This window comes from Cynocephalus volans, chromosome 17, assembly GCF_027409185.1.
Source record: "Cynocephalus volans isolate mCynVol1 chromosome 17, mCynVol1.pri, whole genome shotgun sequence".
Taxonomy (NCBI): Eukaryota; Metazoa; Chordata; class Mammalia; order Dermoptera; family Cynocephalidae; genus Cynocephalus; species Cynocephalus volans.
The window spans coordinates 35,980,499-36,004,512 of record NC_084476.1 but is presented as its reverse complement, the minus strand read 5'-3'; the positions used below and the strand labels follow the sequence as shown (position 1 = coordinate 36,004,512).

Below are 24,014 nucleotides of genomic sequence, written 5' to 3'. Positions count from 1 at the left end.
CCACAACCAGTAATAAATATTGCCAAAAACTAAAATACCTGATGATGCAAAGTGTTGGAGGACACTTTCAACAATGTCAATATGAAAGAGTTACAAAACCTTCCAGAGTAAAATGGTGCAGCTACTGTGAAAAGGCAGTATGGCAGTTCCTCAAAAAATTAAGCACAAAATTACCACATGATCCAGCAATTCTGCTTCTGGGTATACAGTCAAAAAAATTCAAAGCAGGGTCTTCAAGCAATCAATGTTTTATGTACATCAATGTTCATAAAAGCATTATTCACGATAAACAAAAGGTAGAAACAACCCAAATGTCCATCAACAGATGAATGGATAAACAAAATATAGTATACACACATGATGGAGTATTAGTCAACCTTAACAAGGAATGAAATTCTGATACATGCTACAACATGATGAACCTTAGAAGATGCTATGCCAAGTGAAAAAGGCCAGATACAAAAGGATAAATACTGTGTGATTCTGCTTATCTGAGGTATCCAGAATAGCCAAAATCATACAGGAGACTGGGGAGAGGAAGGGAGGAAATGGCAACTTATTATTTAATGGGTAGAATTTCAGTTTGGGATAATAAAAAAGTTCTAGAGAATCCCACTGAATGAACTGTATCCTTAAAAATGGTTAGAATGTTATATTTTATGTTATGTATATTATACCACACACCCCCATACAAAAGCAAGATATTTCAAGTGATTCCCGATCTGAGTCCACAAGCTTACTTAATTAACCAGCTACAGGGCTAACTAGTTAGCTCAGCTCATTAGAGCATGGTGCTGACAGTACCAAGGTCCAGGGTTCAATCCCTGTAGCAGCAGCCAGCTTCCCTGCTGCCAGCCCCCCCACCCATATCCCCCCCAAAATAAATAAATAACCAGGCACATTAAATTCTGAGCTCCCTTAAAGGTCTATTTCACAATTCCATAACTTAAAGGTTTTAAGTGCAGTACTGTCACCTGCCAGTGAACCCTTACTATATATGCTTCTGATAATTCAATTTCAGCCCTTATTACAACCTATCTATAAAAATCACTAAATAGTCTGACACAGTCTTACTTTAGTGAACTCATTCTACCTAATTATGAATGCAACAGAGTTGTAATTGTATTATAAGTAAATGAAAGCAGTAATAGTATGTGACTTTAAAAGTCTCTGTATTTCACAAATTACCAGTAAAACGAGGGGGATAAGATTATACACATAAAATACAGCTCACTTGAGCATGCTACCTCATGTGTAGTATCCCAATAAGCATGGCAACCAAACTTGAACTGAGTCTTCCCATAACACAGCAACGACTTAACCGAGAAAGCAAATCAGCAGGCAGACTGGGTAGAAAATATACAAGCTGAACCAAACGTTGCTGAGACTCTGCAGGGAGAACCACCACAGTGCCTTCTTGTGGATCTAGTGGGGTAAACAGACATATTAAATTCAACTATAAAAAATGCACAAACCAGAGATTAAATAAATAAAGCAAATTGTTGACTTTCACTGAATTATAAGCTGACAGTATTATGCTAAATTTCACTTATGCTGATTACATAAAAGTTTTATCATACAGCATATACATACATGGTTGGTTAAGCTATATATATAGTAAAACACTGATCATAATCATTTATTTACAGGTTTATTTAAAACTGTAGTAATTTCACAATATCCAAGTATAAATAAAGTTCCTGTTATAAATAAGAACTCTGATAGGGTAAAGTGGAAAAAGGATTGGGCACAAAGCACAGCAGTGAAAAATAAGTAATTTTGCTAAACAGTGACTATTACAATATCAACCTAATTTAATTAAAGCAAACAACCTGCTTGTTAGTTCTCTGTGTGTGTACACATAAATACATACATATATGCAATATTGAAAAATAAATATCTAAAAATATAAACCACAAAAGGTGGAAACCACCCAAATGTCCATCACTTAATGAATGGATAAATACAAGTGGCCTATCTATACAATGGAATACTATTTAGAAATAAAAAAACATAAAGTACTGATATTGCTACAGCATAGATGAACCTTGAGACAATGGAATACTATCCAGAAATAAAAAGAAATAAAGTACTGATACTTGCTACAGCATAAGTGAAAGAAGCCAGACACAAAGACCCCATATTATTATAATGACATTTATAAGAAATGTCCAGAATAGGCAAATCCATACAGACAGAAAGTAGAATGGTGGTTGACAGGCACAGGGAGAAGGAGGGAATGAGGAGAGACTACTAATGAGTACAGGGTTTCTTTTTGGGGTAATGAAAATGTTCTAGAATTAGATAGTGATAATGGTTGCACAACCTTAGGAATATATTTAAAAAACCACTGAACTGTGCATTGTAAAATGGTGAATTTTATGGTATGTGAATAATATCTCAATAAGTAACTATAAATCATATATATGTATGCATGTATGTATGTATATCCCAGTGTGCTTTTATTGATATTTTTGCTTAAAACATTAAACAGTAAGTCAGTTCTAGGAATAAAGAAGAAATAATATATGGTAGTCATACAAGATATTCATTATAATTAAATAAGTAATAAAGGTAGTGTCTTGCCATCAAAGCTTCTAAGCAATTTTTTAAAGTACCTGATTAATTTTGAATTTATGAGTAGCAGGTGGTTCCAAAGACAATTTAAGAATGCAGTAAGCACCTACAACTATTAACCTCCTATAACTATTCTAACAAATAATACTACTGAAAATAAATTTACTGTTTGATGCTTTGTTTTGGCAATTTAACCATGGTATAACTAATTTAGGTGAAAGAAAAGGCAAACCTAAAGAGATCCCCTTAAAAACTTCTTTCCTATATCGGAGTAGACAGACCAATTACTACCTACACCATTAAACAAACTCTTACCATAGATTCGGAGAGCAGTAGCTTGCAAACTTTTTAGTAATTCCTTATTTGCACGTGCTGCAGCAGTATGAATGATATCAATAAGCTGTGTCGAAAGCTCAGGGTTTCGGGAGCCAAGATGAGCAAGTTGCAGCGGTAAACCAGCCAGCCAACGAGATAATACTTTACTACGATATCTTAGAAAGGCCAAGAAAGAACAATAAGAAGTGTTTTAAAAACATGGAAAATAAATTTAAATACAAATAAATTTCTAAACTTAAATATACCACAAAACGATTAATTATTACCAATAACACCAAATTTATTCGTTTAAACATTTGAGAGCCTGCAAGATGCCAGCATTGTTCATTCATCAGCAGCATTTTCCAAGGCTTTACCCACTAAATTTAAAAGCCCATGTAATTTGGGGCACTCTCTAAATTGTATTTTTATCTTAAAGGAAACAGACACTACTTAATTCTTTGTGAACTATTTATCCTAATTAGTGCTAATTATTATACTATATTAACAAATTGATGCATTCAGTGTAAGCTGCCCCCACACAAAATGGCTCCAAACTTGTGTTATTTGTTTCTTCTTTAGGAAAACTGCTAAAGCTTTAATGCCTCAGGTAACAGAGAATACTTTTGCTATCCCCTGAGAGCTTAGTAATTCAAGCATGGACTTTATTGTCAGACAGACGTGATCTTAGGTCTCAGCTCTGCTACCCATTAGCTTTGAAACTCGCCAACTTATTTAATCTTAGCATTTGTTTCATTCTGTAAAATGGGAATAATAGTACCTACCTCACAGTAGTAGTATGAAAATTGAGATTAATTATGAAAAGCATCTGGCTTACAGTAAAGATTAAAATATGTTCCAACAACTACCTACGTGTGTTGAGGTATCCCAAATTTCCCAAACAACTCTGACTGTCCCAAATAAACCTCAAACATACTATATCAAAAAATTAATTCCTTAGCTCCACTCTTCATATTGTCTATTTCACATGATAGCACCACACTAAGCTAGAAACTTTCTCATCTGCTGCTGTCCTCACTCTTTTCCTATATGTCCTAATATGGCACTAAGGGATAGTGATTCATCCTCCATAATTTCTATGGGAAGGAAAAGAAAAGGTTGGGGCTACCACAGGCTGTTTCTACCATCATTTAGCTACAAGTGGACAAATGGAAATGCATGCCTAAAGAAGTTTTTATCATTCAAATATTGGTAATAAAGTTTACTGACAGTATTATGTACCCTTCTTTATAAAATTTTACCTCATTTCTTAAACACAACCAAATAGGATAAAAAAGAGCGACCTCCAAAGATTCAATCACTCTATTGACTTATTTAAATATTTAAATAGACTACAAAATAACTCAGCAAGAGAAAAAGAAAGTAAAAATAACAAATAAAACTTTACCTGAACCTGTAAGACCTCAGTTCTTCTTTATGATAGATTTTACTGAAAAAGTTCAGTAACAAAGTCCGAACTGGAAGGAGAAGGCCCCTCTGCTGATACAATGTATAAACTGCTTTAATGAGAGTCTCTGTAGCCTCTGAAAACAGAAAGAAAACAACTCGGCATATGAATCAAAAATGTTTCTTCAGTAGCCCCCAAATTCCTCTGAAGGCACGGAAGTGCTTTACTCTGTTCCTATGGCAAAGCAGATCTTAGCCACAAACGGATAACTACCATCGAAGTCCTATAGCAATGGCCTAATATAAAAGTCAAACCAAATGTTACAGTATACATTTTCTTAAGGGACAAGACCAACAAAAACCAGTATGGTAAAAACGCCAATTAGATGGGAACAACACAGGAATACCTGGTTTTTGAATGAAAAGAATTACTAAATCACTCTACAAACTGATTTAATGTAACTTAACCTTGAGCTAGAAGAAAGGTAAAGAGACAGGTAGGATTTATCTTATACAAATCAAAGGAAAAAGCTCTCAATTTCTAGTCAAACTAGATCAGAAGAGGGTAGATGTGGAATATACTATAAAGCATATGTACTTCACAGGGTCTGGTTTTCCAAAGCCTTACAATTTCAAATATTACCCTTGCAAAGGAAGGAAATTTTCCTCAGGCTATAAAGTCTCTGTTGTAAAATAAAAATTTGTGGCACAGCAAGGTTGCTGGCTCAGAAACAAACAGGTTACTAATTAAAATGTAAAAATACTAAAAAATTGCTGTAAAAAGGAATGTTTGCTAAGATCAAACTTTTGTTAATAAATCACTTAATTGCCTTACTAAAATGTCATCTGGCTTGTTTCACTAAAAGTTACCAGATTATATTGTTAAACTATAACCCCCCCTGTGTTCTCTTCCTGAACTTCCTGGTCTGGAAAATAAATGCAGGAAGAGAACCCCAATTTGGGGTTAATTTCCCAAGGAAGGGATGGCTCTCGCTTAAAAATTCCAGGGAAGTTAACCACTTTGGGGCTCCTCACTGTTCAAAAGAGATGGGCTTTAAGTAATCCTTTGTAGCTCCATCACCCAGGGGAAGTGTGGTAACAAATCCATGGGGGGCAAAACAACAAAATGGTGCTCCATATGAGGACATTCTCCATGGATCGGAGACTAACCTGCCAAGTGTTGGAGAGGAATAGAACATCCAATTCATCCCAGCAAGAGAGTCCCTAATAAGGGAAATGCATCCCGGTAAGGGAATTACAGGTGGCTTTCGATTAGCAATTGCATGCCCACGGCAGGTCAAAGATAGGTCTTTTCAACCCCAGAGGTATTTTTTCCCTCTTTTTGCTTTTAAAATATGGATTATTCATTAACAAAAAGGGAGACGAAACAAACATTACAACTCCAATGTCTCCTTAAGGCAGGAGGCTGTAAGTAACTGAATGGCAGCTTGTAAAACTGTTAGTGGATATTAAACAACCATGTCTTAATACCTCAAGGAAGAGAGCCTTAACATAAAAATTTGGGAACCAATTGGTCACTGGTTAATTAGGCAATTGGTCTCGTTAAGGCTTCCCACCCTAACAACTAGGAATCTATGTCAAATCTCTCTAAAACCTATCCAAAGCCTTAACAAAAAACTGAAACATGTTTATGTCACCAAAAAAGGATAAAACTTAATCTTTGCCAGTAACTAAGAAAAATTTAAACAATCTGAAGTAAAAGAAGTTAATATTTCTTTACAGTGTTGGTATTGTTTAAGCATGCTTTTTCTTTCTTGTCTGCACAATGCTTCTCTCCCCTCTTAAAAGCAGTGGTTCTTTTTTTAACTGCATGTGCTATTCTTTTTCTCTAAAAACTCTGGGGTTTTGGCCATTGTGCCAATCAGACCTCTTTTGGGTATACTGCTCTTCTCCTAAAAACTTCAAGAGTCAAATGGTTTCACCTCTGATTGGTGGCTCAGCTCTTAAGCTCAGTAAGCCATTTAAAAAACAAAAACTAAACTATAATCTACCTGTTTAACCAGATGGTCTCAAATATTCTGGCATCCACTTGGTTATCTGAAACATACTTCTAATCTATGTATTTCTTCACAAAATCCTATGATAAAATTCCGTGCTATTTTTGCTGAATGTCACCCCAAGGGGACGGGGCCGAAGGGATGCACTCTCGGGGCCACGCGCCGCCCTTCGCCCGACCCCACGAGCTGGGACCCAGCGCGCGGAAAGGACAGTGACCTGTGGATTTTAGAACCCCAGCTGGCGCAGGTTCCTTGGAAACGGTCGTCAGTGCCTCGTCAGTGCCGTGGTGGCCACGGCTTCTGCAGCACCTGATTCAGGCAGAGAGAGCAGAACGCGGCTGGGCCGGGGGTCAGCCTCACCGTGAGGGGCGCTGGGGGTCCGCTGTGCCCAGAGTGCGACCCGGAGCCTCGGGAGTGACCCCTTGCCCTCGCCCCGTCTGTGTGTTCCCGACACTTAATCGCCTCTCATCAGCTCACCTATCGCTTTTCCTTCCCTCCTAGCCGTCCCCAGCTGTCCGGACCTGCTGGCTCCATTTCCATTGTGGAATTTTATTTGGGGCTGTAAACTGACGTAAGTTAGGTTGACTGACCAACCATTGGAGAACACCTCTCCCAACCCTTCACGAGTCCCGTTCCTTTAGTGCTCACCAAATCCAGCCCAAGAATTCAGGGAGCCGTCAGTCCTTCCCAGGAGCTGACTGCACACATTCCTATAAGATACCTGATGGGTTTAGTACTTGTCAGTTTTGCTGGCTCTGTGCTCCTTCTATGCTTTTCCTGAAAAGTGATTGGGTGGCGTGTGTGCTTGACTTGCTCTACCCCCACCGGGAAATTGGAAAAATAGGTACCTGAATCACACTTGTTCTCAACAACTAAAAAGTACAGCTTGGTGAACAAAATACTGCTGGGCTTGCTCTTTATGTGAGGGGCAGTCCTCTGGTCTTGACCCCTTCACGGGATTATTGTCCCTGTGAGTATCTTCATGGTGTGTGTTCCTGCACTTAGTATTTGCCTGTGTATGCTTTCCCAACTTATTTGCATACAAAGTGTAACAGATCTGAGAATAAAGAGGCTGTGAACCTTTCATTTATTAGCTGCAGATACTTATGAAATTGCAGATTTATGGGAACTTGTATGCTGCTCTTAATGATTCTAGTCTGGGTCTTTCATTTCCAGATGATGCGTGAGGTGATGCCAACCATCAGTGAAGCCGAAGGCTCCCCAGGAGGAAGTGGGAGCCATGCATCCGGCTCCCCTTCACAGGCAGACGCAGATTCACATTTTGAACAGTTGATAGTCTCCATGCTGGAAGAGAGGGACCGACTTCTTGACACTCTTAGAGAGACTCAAGAAATGCTGGCATTAACCCAGGAGAAATTACACGAAGTTGGTCATGAAAGAGATTCCTTGCAGAGACAGCTCAATACTGCACTTCCACAGGAGTTTGCTGCATGTACGAAGGAACTGAATGCATGCAGCGAACAGCTTCTTGAAAGGGAAGAAGAAATTGCTGAACTGAAAGCAGAAAGGAACAACACCAGGCTGCTTTTAGAACATTTGGAATGCCTTGTCTCTAGGCACGAGAGGTCTCTCAGGATGACCGTGGTGAAGAGACAGGCACAGTCCCCAACAGGTGTGTCCAGCGAAGTCGAAGTGCTCAGAGCACTGAAGTCGTTGTTTGAGCACCACAAAGCTCTGGATGAAAAGGTGAGAGAGAGATTACGAGTAGCACTTGAAAGGTGTAGTTCGTTAGAGGAAGAATTAGGTGCCACACACAAAGAGCTAATGATTCTTAAAGAACAGAATAATCAGAAAAAAACACTAACAGATGGAGCGCTTGACATGAGCCATGAACAAGAAAATACCCCGAGCACGAATGGAAAGAGATCTTCTGACGGTTCGTTAAGCCACGAGGAGGACCTTGCTAAAGTAACAGAGCTCCAGGCAGTCATAGACAAGCAACTGAGGGAGCAGAGCCAAATGAAAGAGCGCCTGGCCGCCCTCTCCAGTCACGTGGTGGAGCTGGAAGAAGATCTCTACACGGCCAGGGAAGACTTGATCAAATCTGAGGAGATGAACACGAAATTGCAACGGGACATCCGTGAAGCCATGGCCCAAAAAGAAGACATGGAAGAGAGAATCAGTCACGTGGCAGAGCTGGAGGAAGATCTCTACACGGCCAGGGAAGACCTGATCAAATCTGAGGAGATGAACACGAAATTGCAACGGGACATCTGCAAAGCCATGGCCCAACAGGAAGACATGGAAGAGAGAATCAGTCACGTGGCAGAGCTGGAGGAAGATCTCTACACGGCCAGGGAAGACTTGATCAATTCTGAGGAGATGAACATGAAATTGCAACGGGACATCTGCAAAGCCATGGCCCAACAGGAAGACATGGAAGAGAGAATCAGTCACGTGGCAGGGCTGGAGGAAGATCTCTACACGGCCAGGGAAGACCTGATCAAATCTGAGGAGATGAACACGAAATTGCAACGGGACATCCGTGAAGCCATGGCCCAACAGGAAGACATGGAAGAGAGAATCAGTCACGTGGCAGAGCTGGAGGAAGATCTCTACACGGCCAGGGAAGACTTGATCAAATCTGAGGAGATGAACACGAAATTGCAACGGGACATCCGCAAAGCCATGGCCCAAAAAGAAGACATGGAAGAAAGAATCGCTACTCTTGAAAAGCGCTACCTCGCTGCACAGCGTGAAGCCTCGTCTGTGCGTGACCTCAATGATAAACTTGAAAATGAAATTGCAAACAAAGACTCTATGCATCGACAGACTGAGGATAAAAACCGCCAGTTACAGCAACGGGTGGAATTAGTGGAGCAAAAGCTGCAGCAGACCATGAGGAAAGCCGAGACACTCCCGGAGGTGGAGGCGCAGCTGGCCCAGAGGGTGGCAGAGCTCTCGAAGGCTGAAGAGAGACACGGCAACATTGAAGAAAGGTTAAGACAGATGGAGGCGCAGCTGGAGGAAAAGAACCAAGAACTGCAGCGGGCAAGGCAGAGAGAAAAAGCGAATGAAGAGCATAATAAACGTTCATCAGACACTGTTGACAAGCTTCTTTCAGAATCTAATGAGAGGCTCCAGCTTCATCTGAAAGAGAGAATGGCTGCTCTAGAAGATAAGGATTCTCTGTTACGAGAAGTTGAAAATGCAAAAAAGCAATTGGAAGATACACAACATGATAAGGATCAGCTCATCTTAAACACTGAAGCATTGAGTGCTGAACTAGACCAAATGAGACTAAGAGGTGCTTCACTTCATCATGGCCGACCCCACTTGGGCAGTGTCCCGGATTTCAGGTTCCCTGTGGCAGACAGTCACACAGATTCCTACAGCACCAGTGCAGTGTTGCGGCGCCCCCAGAAACGCCGCCTAGCTGCTCTACGGGATGAGCCTTCCAAGGTACAAACTCTTAATGAACAGGACTGGGAACGTGCCCAACAGGCTGGTGTCTCAGCAAATGTAGCACAAGCTTTTGAGAGCGATGTCGATGTGTCTGATGGCAAAGATGACGGGGACACTCTACTCAGCTCAGTTGATCTGTCGTCACCCAGTGGACAGGCTGATGCACAGACATTAACCATGACGCTTCAAGAGCAGCTGGATGCCATCAACAGAGAGATCGGGTTGATACAGGAAGGAAAGGAAAACACAGAGCAGCGAGCAGAGGAGACTGAAAGTAGAGTTGGTAGTGGAGGCTTAGACAATCTTGGTCGTTTGAGATCAATGAGCTCCATTCTGCCCCACCCTGCTTCCTCCCTTGCCAGCTCCTCCCCTCCAGGCAGCAGCCGTTCCACCCCAAGGAGGATTCCTCACAGCCCAGCCAGGGAAGTAGACAGACTGGGCATCGTGACTCTGTTGCCAGCATCCAGAGAGGAGGCGCGAGATGACAAGACAACGATAAAATGTGAAAGCTCCCCTCCGGCCTCCCCGAGGGCCCTCCGGGGAGACAGGCTGCATAAGGAGGCATTGCACACAGTCAGCCGTGAGGATGTCAGCGACGTGAGAAACTCGACAGGCTCCCAGGACGGTCCCGTGAGCAATCCCAGCAGTAGCAACAGCAGCCAGGACTCGCTCCACAAAGCCCCAAAGAAGAAGGGCATCAAGTCCTCTATCGGCCGCTTGTTTGGCAAGAAAGAAAAAGGGCCGACCTGGACAAGCTGGCAAAGAATCATTAGGACACGCTGGTGTTTCAGAGACAGATAATGCATCTCAAGATGCCTTGGCACTGAGCAAACTGGGAGGACAGGCTGAAAAAAATCGTAAACTTCAAAAGAAGCATGAATGGCTCGATGAAGCCCGAAGACAAGGTTTGCCTTTTGCCCAGTGGGATGGGCCGACCGTAGTTGTGTGGTTGGAGCTCTGGGTGGGGATGCCAGCCTGGTATGTGGCTGCCTGCCGAGCCAACGTGAAGAGCGGGGCCATCATGTCGGCCCTGTCGGACACAGAGATGAAGCGTGAGATCAGCATCAGCAAACCCCTGCATCGGCTGAAGCTGAGGCTGGCCATCCAAGAGATCATGTCTCTTACCAGCCCGTCCGCCCCTCCCATGGCGCGAACGACACTCGCACATGGGCACATGAACCACGAGTGGATTGGGAACAAGTGGCTGCCCAGCCTGGGCCTCCCTCAGTGCCGCAGCTACTTTACGGAGTGCCTGCTGGACGCCAGGATGCTGGACCACCTGACCAAGAAGGACCTCCACGGGCAGCTGAAAATGGTTGACCGTTTCCACAGAAACAGTTTCCAGTGTGGAATTATGAGCCTGAGAAGTTTAAATTATGACCGAAAAGAACTGGAAAGAAAAAGAGAAGAAAGTCAGAACGAAGGAAAAGATGTGCTTGTTTGGAGCAATGATCGAGTGATTCGCTGGATCCTGTCAATTGGCCTTAAAGAATATGCAAACAATCTTTTAGAGAGTGGCGTTCACGGTGCCCTTCTGGCCTGCGATGAAACCTTTGACTTCAACGCACTGGCGCTATTGTTACAGATCCCAACGCAGAATACACGGGCTCGTGCAGTCTTAGAAAGAGAATTTAACAACCTTTCGGTCATGGGGACTGACAGAAGGTTGGATGAAGACGATGATAAAAGCTTTAGGAGAGCACCATCAGGGAGAAAAAAAATTTAGACCAAGGGACATTCGTGGCTTAGCTGCTGGATCAGCAGAGACTCTTCCTGCAAACTTCTGGGTTACTTCTTCTATGTCTTCACCCCCCATGCAACCAAAGAAGATGCAGATGGACGGCAGCGTGTCAGGAACACAGAGGTTGGATTCTGCCACAGTCAGGACTTACTCCTCCTGCTAAAGCCTCCTGCTCTTTACCCACACTACTTCTACAGATGACTGTGCAGCATTTTGAATCCAACAGAGACTACATTTTAGAATGCAATGGAATCTTTAATCTGTTAATACTTGTTATATGGACCCTAAGATATTTTGTTACAGAGTTTTTAATGAGTGAAAGTTTCATGAATACCATAGCGAAAATATTTTAGAATTTAATGTTTCTTATATTTAGGTAAACTTATGATTCTTCACTTATATAGTTACTTACTTTTTCATGTATATCCAGGCTATAAATATCCTTTCAAATCAATTCATGTTCTTACACCTGATTTTAGTTTTTCACATGAATGTACTGTAATGCTTATATGTATAAATCCTATGGACAAATATAGGGCTTTTGTAAATTATACATTTATTGTAATTATTATTGTTTAATTTTTTAATGATAAACCATTACAGAGAAGAAGAAAAAAAAAAAAAATTTAAAAAAATAAAAATAATTTTAAAAGAAGTATTAACTCCAAGAGATGATTCTTGAATGTGAAGACTAAAAAAGTAATTTCAGAAACCGAATGGAAAGATTAAGATTGTGACATAATCTAAACTCAGAAAGGAGAAAAGCCAGGACATAAATGACCTCCTCTTACAGTCATCTTTGGTGGGTTACAGGGCAAAACTTCTGTCTCAAGGGGAGGTGTAAATCTTGTAAGCACAGGGAGTAGGTGGCCAGGGGCAGAAGCCCAAACCAGACAGCCGAGGGGACAACTAGAACTGTGTTGTCCACCTCAGGCTCCCTTGGCAATATGCAGAACCTCAGTGCATGAGCCTTTTCCAACCCACTGCAGTGGCCCCCAGAGGAAGGAAGATATGCTCAGATGGCAACATGTGCAACCTACTAACGCAGCTTCTAAGGTTTTTCGTTCTAAGAAAACAGACTCCTGGGCAGAATTAATTCACTAATTAAACTGATATTTACTGAGTACCCTTTATTTACATTTACAAAAAACTAATTATTTATGTGACGACTGTCATAATAGGGAAGTCGAGCCCCACGGAAGCATTTAACTTCAGAGGGAGCTAACCTGGCCAAGGCTTCAGGGAGCGCTCCCCAGAGGAAATAAAGCTAAAGCTGGGATCATAAGGGTTAGGAGGAGTCAGCAGGGGGAAGACTCTGGGACGACAGTGGAGGCAAAGGTCCTGAGGTGGCAGAGAGCCAAACACAAATTTTTAAGAGACCTGAAGAACTGTGTAACTGAAGAATAGAAAGAAAGGGTAGGAACGGAGCACAATGGGATCTGCTGTATTCATTGATTTCCCAGCCAGCGAGAATCACACTTAACACTGGTAGAAGATATTGTGGGATTTTAGTAACGGAAAGATATAGCTCTAACCTGCACAATTTGCTAGTATAGCTTTAACCTGCGCAATTCGCTTCTGCAAACGTTTGGGGAAACGTATCTAAAGGCATTTTATGTAAAGCAGCTTCTAAGGGGCTGTTGAAATGTAAAGCAGCTTCTAAGGGGCTATTAAGCAGCAGGGGGCCCAAGTACACTAAACATTCCAAGAAGGGCATGGCCCCCACCCGGTCCCAGGGATCCCAGGGATGGGCTGGTTCCTTATCTAAAAGCCTCCTTGCCAGGTGCCAAGGAAGATATACGATTGAAAGCGCCGTTATCGGGAGTACCGGCCTACTAAAGCCCACCTGTAAATCTAAAGGCGCCACAGATCTACCGGGGTACCAGCCTGCTAGAGTCTGCCCACAAATCCAAGGGCGCCACTGATAACCGACAACTCATCCTGTCATAAAGATCTGTTCAAGAAAAACTGTATAAAAAGTGCTTGTGTTGTAAACTGGGGGGGCTTTTCCGAAAGGCAAAGCGCCCCAGCATGCTGGAAAGATAAAATCCCTCTTGCTGATTGCAACGGTCCTGGTCTTGTGGTCTTTGTGAGGCGAGCCGCTCTGGCCTGTAGCATTTGTTCTTGGTGCACGGGTCTTACATTTTGGGGGGCTCATCCGGGATCGGCTCGCTCTCCCTGGGACCAAAGACTAGAGAACAGAGGATCGCTCGAGCAGGTACCACGGTTGTCTGTCTGACTGTGTCTGTTACTTTTGTTGTCGGCTGTAAGCTGTCTATTATAATCTGGTTTCGGTGGCTCCAGGACGGAATCACCAGTCTGATTTTAGATTTTCGGAGGCTCCAAAGCGGAGCCATCTGTAGCGGAAAAGCGGCGGGGTGGACGTCCCGGCACGCCGCAGCCACAGGAGTCCTGGAGGACGCTCCAGATTCCTCCGCAGAAGACGAACAAGTTCGGCTCCAAGGGAGATCTCTAGGAACGATACCCCTCCCGAGTTCTCTGATACTCTGGTTGTGGCGCTCGTGGCAGGGGCGCATCTGTGTTTTGTTTTTTGTCTGTCTGGTTGTGTGTGTGTGGGGACTGACGATTTTCTGGGGCGCCATGGGGCAGACTGTCTCAACCCCTTTGAGCCTGACTCTGAAATACTGGAATGACGTGAAGGAAAGAGCTAATGATTTGTCTGTGCCGGTTAGAAAGAATAAATGGGTAACACTTTGTTCTTCGGAGTGGCCAGCTTTCCAACCCGGATGGCCTGCTGAAGGTTCCTTCTCTCTGCCGTTGATTACAGCGGTAAAAAGAAAAATTTTCAATTCTGAAAACCTCCTAGGCCAGACATCTTATATCATTGTCTGGGAAGACTTTGTCACGGATCCTCCTCCGTGGGTCCATCCCTTTGTTCCCTTAACAGGTCCAACAGCTGTGTTTGCTCTCCAAGAAGTAAAAAAGAAACCGGAGGGCCTGCCGTCCACCGACCCGGACTGGCTTCTTTCTGATCCCCCTCCCCCTTCTTTCCGACCACAGGCAGCCCGGCCGTCCGCTCCACCGGAGGAGGACCCACCAGAAAATGAATCCAAGGGAGGGCCTGCTCAGGGGACACGCAGTAAACGAGTGGCCCCTCCAGATGCTCTTCCTATTTTCCCCCTGCGGGCTTAAGGCCCCCGTGATGAAGAGGGCAACCAGCCCTTGCAGTACTGGCCTTTCTCTTCCTCCGATCTTTACAATTGGAAATCTCAGAATCCCCCTTTCTCTGAAAACCCCCAGGGTCTCACTAACCTTGTAGAATCTCTCCTATTTACTCATCAGCCCACCTGGGATGATTGCCAGCAGCTTCTACAGGTCCTGTTCACTACCGAGGACAACGAATCCTCCTGGAAGCTCGAAAGAATGTGCCAGGAGAAGATGGGCGACCTACCCTCCTCCCTGATGTTATAGATGCACAGTTCCCGTTAATCAGACCAAACTGGGACTTCAACTCGGCGGAAGGTAGGGAGCACCTGAAGGTCCACCGCCAGGCTCTAACGGCAGGCCTCAGAGGGGCAGCAGAATGCCCCACCAATTTGACTAAGGTAAGAGAGATAACTCAGGGGCCCGATGAGTCTCCATCAGCATTCCTGGAGAGACTCATGGAGGCATTCCGTCGGTTCACCCTATATGATCCTGGTAGTGAAGAGCATAAGGCTACAGGGACGGTCGCTTTTATTGACCAGTCTAGTAGGGACATCAGGAAGAAACTGCAGAGACTGGAAGGGTTGCAAGATAAGTCATTAAGAGAATTAGTGCAGGTGGCTGGAAAGGTTTATCATACCAGAGAGTCAGAAGAAGCAAAGGAAATAAAAAGAGAAAAGCGTAAAGAAAAAAATTTCCACAAACTTCTGGCCACTGTAGTTAGGGAGACTAGGGAGCCCAATAAAATGGTGCCAGGCAATAAAAAGGAACCCCTGGCGAAGGATCAATGTGTGTACTGTAAAGAGAGAGGACACTGGGTTCGAAACTGCCCCAGGAAAAAGAAAGAGCCTCAAGCCTCCAAAGTCTTGGCCTTGCAGGAAGACAGTGATTAGGGGGGACGGGGTTCGGGTCCCCTCCCCGAACCCAGGGTAACTCTCAAAGTGGAGGGGAAGCCTACTCAGTTCGTGGTAGACCCTGGAGCCGAAAGTTCAGTATTGCTACAAGCAAACGGACCTCTTCTCGGGAAAAAGTCATGGGTACAAGGGGCTACAGGGTACAAGCAGTACCCATGGACTACCCGAAGAACAGTGGACCTAGGCGTGGGCCGGGTATCCCACTCGTCCATGGTCATTCCCGAGTGCCCCTACCCACTGCTGGGAAGAGATCTCCTCACCAAAATGGGTGCTCAAATTTATTTTGACCCCGAGCGACCTCGGGTGCTAAATCGGCAAGGAAAGCCTCTGCAGATACTAAGCCTCAGGTTAGAAGATGAATACCAATTGTTTGAAATGCAAGGGCAGGAGACTGGACAGATGCATTGGTGGTTAGAAAACTACCCCCAAACGTGGGCAGAAACAGCAGGGATAGGGAAGGCTAAAATCAGGCCCCCCGTCCACGTAGAGCTGAAGGCTCAAGCCAGTCCTATAGCTGTCCGACAATACCCGATGTCCCGAGAAGCACGCGAAGGCTGCAGACCCCACATTGCTCGTTTGCTCCAGCTGGGAGTCCTACGGAAGTGTCAATCAGCCTGGAACACGCCCTTGCTGCTGGTCCGAAAGCCTGGGACTAATGACTACCGACCGGTCCAAGATCTCCAAGAGGTAAACAAACGCGTGGCCGATCTCCAGGCCACCGTCCCTAATCCCTATAACCTTTTAAGTTCTTTACCTCCAGACAGGACCTGCTACTCAGTACTGGATCTCAAAGATGCATACTTCTGTTTGCCGCTGACTGCAAAAAGTCAAGAGTACTTCGCTTTCGAGGGGACAGATGCAGAGACTGGCCTAGCAGGGCAACTCACTTGGACCCGCCTGCTTCAAGGGTTCAAAAACTCACCCATTATCTTTCATGAGACCCTCCACCAAGATTTGGCTGTGTTCCGGGCCTCTCACCCACAGGTAAGGATGACCTCCTCCTGGCAGCGGCCGACGAGGAACTGTGTTTAGAAGGAACAAAGCGTCTCCTCATGGAGCTAGGAGAGCTGGGCTATCGAGCCTCCGCCAAAAAGGCCCAGATCTGCAAGCGACAGGTCAGTTACCTGGGGTACCTTCTTAAAGATGGGAAAAGATGGCTGTCTGAGGCCAGAAAAGAGACAGTGTTTCACATCCCGCCACCCTGTAACCCAAGACAAGTCAGAGAATTTTTAGGTACTGCCGGGTTTTGTCGCCTGTGGATACCTGGTTTGGCTGAGATGGCAGCCCCATTATATCCCCTCACTAAGAACAGTCAGCCCTTTAAAGTGGGGAAAAGAGGAGCAACAGGCTTTAGATAATATTAAAACGGCCTTAATGTCTGCACCGGCTCTGGGACTCCCCGACGTAACTAAGCCCTTCCACCTGTGTGTGGCAGAAAATACGGGAATTGCAAAGGGGGGTCCTAACTCAAAGACTGGGGCCCTGGAAAAGGCCTGTAGCATACCTGTCCAAGAAATTAGACCCAGTAGCCTCAGGGTGGCCAGCTTGTCTAAGGATCGTAGCGGCAGTTGCAGTCCTAGTAAAAGATGCTGATAAATTCACTATGGGACAGAATTTAGTAATCTCAGCACCTCATGCCTTGGAGAGTGTTGTCCGCCAGCCTCCCAACCGCTGGCTCACAAATGCTCACATGACTCATTATCAGACTCTGGTACTGAATTCACATCAGCTTACTTTTGCTCCACCGGCGTGCTTAAATCCAGCCACATTGTTACCAGACTCGGACTTTGACCCTCCTATCCGTAAATGCCAACAAGTGCTTGCTGAGGCACACGGATGGCGGAAAGACTTGTCAGATCAGCCTCTGACGGATGCCGAAGCCACCTGGTTTACTGACCGCAGCAGTTTTCTCGAGGAAGGAGTACGAAAGGCAGGAGCTGCTATAGTAGACGGCCAGAATCTGATGTGGGAACAGACTTTACCTGCCGGGACGTCCGCCCAGAAAGCAGAGCTCATCGCCCTCACGAAAGCCCTTGAACTAGGAGAGGGCAAAAGAATCAACATCTATACGGACAGCAGGTATGCCTTTGCCACTGCTCATGTGCACGGTGCTATATATCAACAGCGGGGTCTGTTAACTTCTGAAGGAAAAAAAAATCAAAAACAAGGCAGAGATCGTAGGCCTGTTGGAGGCCCTTCACAAACCGCTAAAAGTTAAGTATTATACACTGCCCGGGCCACCAAAAAGGGGATTCCCCCCTCGATAGGGGAAACAACTCGGCCGATTCTGAGGCAAGGGCGGCGGCCCACGGGTCCTCAACTATTTTGTTAGTGGACGTCCCCGAACCAGAAAAGCCCAAATTTAAATACTCGGCTGAGGACGTAGCAGTGATCTCAAGGGACTCTAACAACTACTTTGATCAGAAAACAGGGCGTTGGCATGCAGCGTCAGGCAAGCCTATCTTGCCACAAGATCAAGCCCACGCCATGATCAGACAAATGCATCAATGGACACATCTGGGAGTGGACAAACTGGCCCAGACGGCCCTGAACACAGAATATTATATCATAGAGCTAAAGCAATTAGCAGAGCAAATAGTTACCTTAAACAGGGTGAGGCCTCACCAATAAGTCTTTTGCAAATAACACAATCTTAATCTAACTGTCCTTGTTTGTTCTTGTTGTTTATGTCTGCATATATGCGTGTGTAACCTGTACGTTTTCTGTATGTTCACGTCTGCTTGTGTAATTGTGTTAAGTGCAAGGTACCAAATTGGCTTATAATTAATGCGTGCACATTAAATAAATAAGTGTACTTCTCAAGTTCATGTAACTGAAATCGTCTAAAGTTTTAATAAATATATTTTCAAAATTTGATTCAAACCTTTTACCTAAATTTGTCTCTAGGTCAATATGTCTCGTTATCTCAGCTCTGCCTCCTGGCCATGCTGGGAAAAACAGTATCTTTTATGTATACGCTGCCCTCTGTCTTCAGCTCCACATGGCTCCAACTGCCACGGTAAAAACCAGGAACCTAAAATGACTAGTAAAAAAAAAAAAAAACGATGCCAACTATGGCATAGGCGCTAGTTAGCACTAACTAATAAGGGTATAAATCTAATACACCAAGTTTTTGGCTGGGAAACCATAAAGATGTATTTGGTAAATATAGCTAAAACTCAAATTGGGCTCTGTATCATCTGCTTTAACAAATAAGGCCTATTTACTAACCTCAATGTATAAAAAATGTTCTTATCAGCACACATCACTGCCTGGGTTTACTAATCAAACAGGATTACTAAAGGTCTTTTCACTTAACTGCTCTTAGTAGAAAATTATAAAAGGTTTTCTTTGTCCTTTAAATAAGTGATTTAAAAACTTACGTTCTTGTGCTCTCTGCCTTTAAAACCCTTTGTCACTTTGGTTTTATTTTTTGTAGTAATTTGTAATTTTATTCAACTAAGTGTTTTAAGCCTTTTATTATTTAACAAAGCTTTCCAACACAAAATACTAAAAGATCAAAATAACTAAAAAATTCCAAGGGCCCTAAAGTTTCTCAAAGGATATATACAAATGTATCAAAACTAATTGGCTTATTTAATAAATTAAACTATATGGGAAAGCACTGTCAGTACTAAAGGTGTTATAAATATGTGTTTGAAAATCTGGTAAGGTTCTTAAATATCTGTCTTAATGTAAATGCTACCAGTCATAATCTTGGTTTAATTATAATTTTTAAATGTTATGTCTTCAAATATTTCATTAAAAAACTCTAATAGGTACAGTTTTCCAACAAACTTTAAGTTCATAGCTTTAAACTAAAATTCCAAAATTCTAATAAAAAAAATAATGGGTTTATAAAATTGTTCACAAAAGTCAAATCAACAAAAGTTAATTGGTAAATTAATTTTTTAAAATTATGGGTTCGGGCCGAGCCCGTGGCGCACTCGGGAGAGTGCGGCGGGAGCACGGTGAGGCTCCAGCCACGGGTTCGGATCCTATATAAGAATGGCCGGTGCACTCACTGGCTGAGGGCGGGTCACGAAAAGGACAAAAAAAAAAAAAAATTATGGGTTTTTACAATTTCCTTATTTTAAAACACCGCTGGTTCTCTTAATGTTTTCAAATGTAAAAAACTCTCTCTCTCTCTCAAGCTATCTATAACTAACAACAGTTTGGTAAAATGTCATTTAAAACAAAGGTGAAAGCATTTGTTTTCTCCCTATTAATCCTTCCAAATTTAATAACTTTAAATATCCTTATAACTATTATAACAATGTGGCTATTTTTATAAGTTTAATAAAAATTAACTCTCTCTTTATAACAAAATATAATTTAAAACTTTAAATATAAAATAGCATGTCTCACTTCCAAGTTCTGACCCCTCTTTCACATTCCCTACATTTGGCCTAACTGCTGCTTCATCCTGCTGTTCATCTACCCCTCAATGTAAAACAAATCACGATAAAAAAGTAAGCCAAAATGTTCCTTTCAATCACCACCTGGGAAAAAGCCTTCCAAACACCAAAAAATTTATACAAAGAAAAGTAAAACCTTTTCAATCAAGATATTAATCACAATGCTTTTATAAAAAATGCCTTAATCAAAAAGGGACAAACGTCTTCTCTACAAAAGCAGTTCTCTAAATTTTCCTGGCCTTAAAGAGGGTGTTGGTAACTTAAATAAAACATCCTGTTCTTAAACAAAAACTTGTAATTAATCAAAAATTTTACAAAAAACTAAATGCTTTAAAAACTGTAATGTCCTAAACAGTTTAACAAACTTTCTAAACTCAAAATCAACCATTACATGGAACAAAATCCCCTTCCGGAGTTTCAACAATTGAGAATTACACCCAATTCGCAGCACCTAAAATAATGCCACTGCAGCTGCCCTAAAAAACAATAACATCTTGGTGATGGGGAGCAATAATCAGCCACAATGTATATCGACAAAATAAAATTTTAAAATAAATAAATTAATTAATTAAATAAATAAAATTTTTAAAAAAACAATAACATCTCAGTCCTCACCTAGAGTAAATTAAAAAAACCTTGCTGTGCTAAATAATACTAACTTTGCTTTAAATGCTTTTGTCTTAACTGTGCTAACCTAATCTATAACTTTACCTTTTTCTTTTAAATAAATAAAATGGGGGAAGATGTGGAATATACTATAAAGCATATGTACTTCACCGGGCCTGGTTTTCCAAAGCCTTACAGTTTCAAATATTAACCTTGAAAAAAACAGAAAATTTTCCTCAGGCTAGAAAGTCTCTGCTTTAAAATAAAAATGTGTGGCACAGCAAGGTTGCTGGCTCAAAAACAAATAGATTATGAATTAAATTATAAAAATACCAAAAAAATTGCAGTAAAAAGAAGTTCATTAATAAATCACTTAATTGCCTTACTAAAATGTCATCTGCCTTGTTTCACTAAAAGTTACCAGCCTATATTGTTAAACTATAACCCTACCTATGTTCTCTTCCTCGTCTGGAAAATAAATGCAAAAAAACCCAATTGGGGTTAATTTCCCAAAAATGGAATGCCTCTCACTTAAAAATTCCAGGAAGTTAACCACTTTGGGGCTTCTCACTGCTGAAAAAAAAAAGGGCTTTAATTAATCCTTTGCGGCTCCATCACCCAGGGGAAGTGGGGTAACAAATCTGTCGGGGACAAAACAACAGGTAGAACTCTTTAGCGATTTGCTTCAGAGTGGACCAACCACTGAAAGCAGAATTACTAAGCCATAGACGATTTCAGTGTTCAAGCAGATAGTGCTTTATAAATAATTAGACTAGCTACCTTTTAAGGCTTCAATGTAATTAACCTGACTACATGAATGTTTGAAAGTCATCATTTCAAAGCTAGAACCTAAATGGCATGCATAAGAGCTCCTCTCTTAAATAAGGCCAAATCAGCATTACCTACCTCTGTTTGGTTGTATCCGCATTAACCTCCATGATACACCAAGCAATCTGTTCAGCTGCTTACTATTTAGCCTAAAACCATCTTCAAGGGTCTCTGTCACAAATTTCCTTATCGTTTCTATCCAACTGGAATCCTTCGCCAAAGTTGAGGCATTGGCCAGGGAGACCATGATATCAGACAGTGTTAAATTCAGTAAGAGATGATCTATGTTATTGGAGACAATCGTGCAATGCTTCATGCTAAAAACAAACAAAGACAAACACACATCTATAAAGTGTTACAACAACTGTGTCTGCTTCATTTAGAATACTTAAAATAATCAATCAATGGATAAAACACATTTCCTTCTAGAATTGATAAATTGCCACAGACAGGTGCATAGGCCAGGTTTAGGCCACAGTTCTAGAAATAAACCATCCATTAGGGAATGAAGGTTGTTAAGACATGAATTACAGTGTATACTGCTCAGTTCACTACTAAGTGCTATTCACACAAAAGGTAAATGCCTGAGAATCTCAGAAGATTTGAAAGATAAAAAGACTTGAAACCCCTAACACACTTAAAGACTTTTTTAATAGAAGATACTTATATTTGGATGAACACCACAGTAGATCTTAGCTCTACTTTTAAGTAATCTCACTAATTTCTCCTGGCCACAATTTCCTCATGCGTGAAGGAGACTTATCTAGGTAAGCACTGGTCTGAAATAACTTAATTTTTTAATTCCCATATTAAAATCAGTTTTTTAAATTCTAGTCAAATAAAAAACATGCCTTTCAAACCTTGAAAGAAATTTCAAAACACCTCAAACAAAATATTCTTAAAAAGACAGAATTTGCAACTTAGAACATATTCATTTCAGATTACGATATATTCAACAACAGAGCCTATTTCCTTCATGTTTTGAAAAATGTAAAGTGATCTAAAATCATAAATATCTCAAACTAACCATTTAAAGGAAAAGATGAATCCTAGATTAGGCTTAAGCCAGGACACAGTAGAGAGAAACCACAAATACATGAGAAGGAAAATAAAAGATAAGTAAAGTTGGCGCTATCATTTGCATTTCATCAAATGCAAGACTAGAAATGACAAATGGGCCTGGAAAGGTAAAATGGGACCAAATGACAAAGAGTCAAAGGCTAAAGACACTAAAATGAATTCTGTAGGAAAGGGAGTAACAGGGTTGTGAACTTCTTTCGGATGAATGATTCTGTGGATGCAAAAGGAAAAATGCAAGTTAGAGACCATAAACAAAGAAGCAGTTGTGCAGCTATTTTAGGAATCCAGGCAAGAGATGGCAGGTGCAAGAACAAGGGTCTTTGTTGGTATGAACTGGGAGAAGTGGGGCATTTAGGAAGAATAAAAATTACCTGGACCTGAAATGTGCTTAAATGTACACATATATGGGTGAGTTTGGGGATGATGGAAATGGAAGGAGTCAAGGGATCTAGCACTGGTGACTAAGTTGATAACGATGATGATGAAAAAGGAACAGAGATCTAGAAATAAATTCTACCTTGGATATGTGAGCTAAAGTGTAGGAAACCTAGGAAAAAGCAAGTTCCAGGCACTCAAGATTTAGTCTTGTGGGCAACTGCCAATTCCACAGAAAAAGCTGCAAAACTAAGGTAAACTTTCAGTGGCTCCACAGAGAAAGGAAGGCAAAAGTCTAAGCCCCAAGGCCAGCCAAAGATATATGATCGCTACTTTAAGCTGGATCCTTAAAGCTTTCTCTCCAAGGATAAAATAAACAGCTCAGATAAAACCGAATTCCAGTTCTACAACATCCTAGTCGCTTAAGGAATAGTTCTTTCCAACTGGATCCATAGATTCAACACGATACTAATCAAAATTCCATCAAGCTGTTTCGTAGTTACTGACAAATTGGTTGTAAAGTCTTTATGATAAAGTCAAAGATCCAGAATACCCAACACAAGACTGAAGCAGAACAAAGCAGGAGGACTCTCATTATTCCATTTCAAGGCTTACTGTAAAGCTACAGTAATCAAGACAGCATGGTATTGGTGAAAGAAGAGACACACATAAGTTAACGGAACAGAGAGTCCCAAAATAAACCCACAAAAATATAGTCAACTGAACTTTGACAAAAAGCACCGGCAATTCAATGGATAAAGGATCATCTTTTCAAGAAATGATGACGGAACACGTGGACAGAAATTCTAGAACTAAAATAAAAATTAGGAAAAAATTTCAATGGATTTATGTTTGGCTACCATTGGACACAACTAAAGAATTAAAAACTGGAACATAAGAGATAAAGAAAAGACAAGAAAATAGGAGAGGATTCAGTAAATATCTCTAAAGTTAGAGTACACAAACTTTTTGAAGTCTTCTATACTAAATTAGCATTAAAAGTGAAAATGGCTTAAAAAAAATAAAATAAAAAAATAAAAAAATAAAAATAAAATAAAATAAAATAAAAAATAAAAGTAATACAGTTGTGTCTGAAAAAAAAAAAAGTGAAAATGGTACTGCAGTAATTTTTTAAAAGAAAATG

General features: G+C 41.8%; 2 protein-coding genes across 4 annotated transcripts in view; one reads left to right on the top strand and one right to left on the bottom strand.

Annotated features, from left to right (window-relative positions):
* TEX10 (testis expressed 10) overlaps positions 1 to 24,014 on the bottom strand; it is an 87,163-nt gene that overhangs the window by 20,495 nt on the left and 42,654 nt on the right. For all 3 annotated transcript variants that reach the window (XM_063082264.1, XM_063082263.1, XM_063082265.1), the window contains exons 6-9: positions 21,494 to 21,732; positions 4,301 to 4,436; positions 2,893 to 3,068; positions 1,248 to 1,425 (exon numbers count right to left, since the gene is read on the bottom strand). In XM_063082264.1, the coding sequence (XP_062938334.1) occupies positions 1,248 to 1,425; positions 2,893 to 3,068; positions 4,301 to 4,436; positions 21,494 to 21,732 (729 nt within the window). The remainder of the gene's footprint in view (positions 1 to 1,247; positions 1,426 to 2,892; positions 3,069 to 4,300; positions 4,437 to 21,493; positions 21,733 to 24,014) is intronic.
* LOC134365605 (liprin-alpha-1-like) lies at positions 7,494 to 11,761 on the top strand. The gene is given in 4 exon segments (XM_063081715.1): positions 7,494 to 8,426; positions 8,955 to 10,478; positions 10,480 to 11,457; positions 11,459 to 11,761. Coding segments are annotated over 4 exon segments (3,624 nt in total). The 3' UTR covers positions 11,648 to 11,761.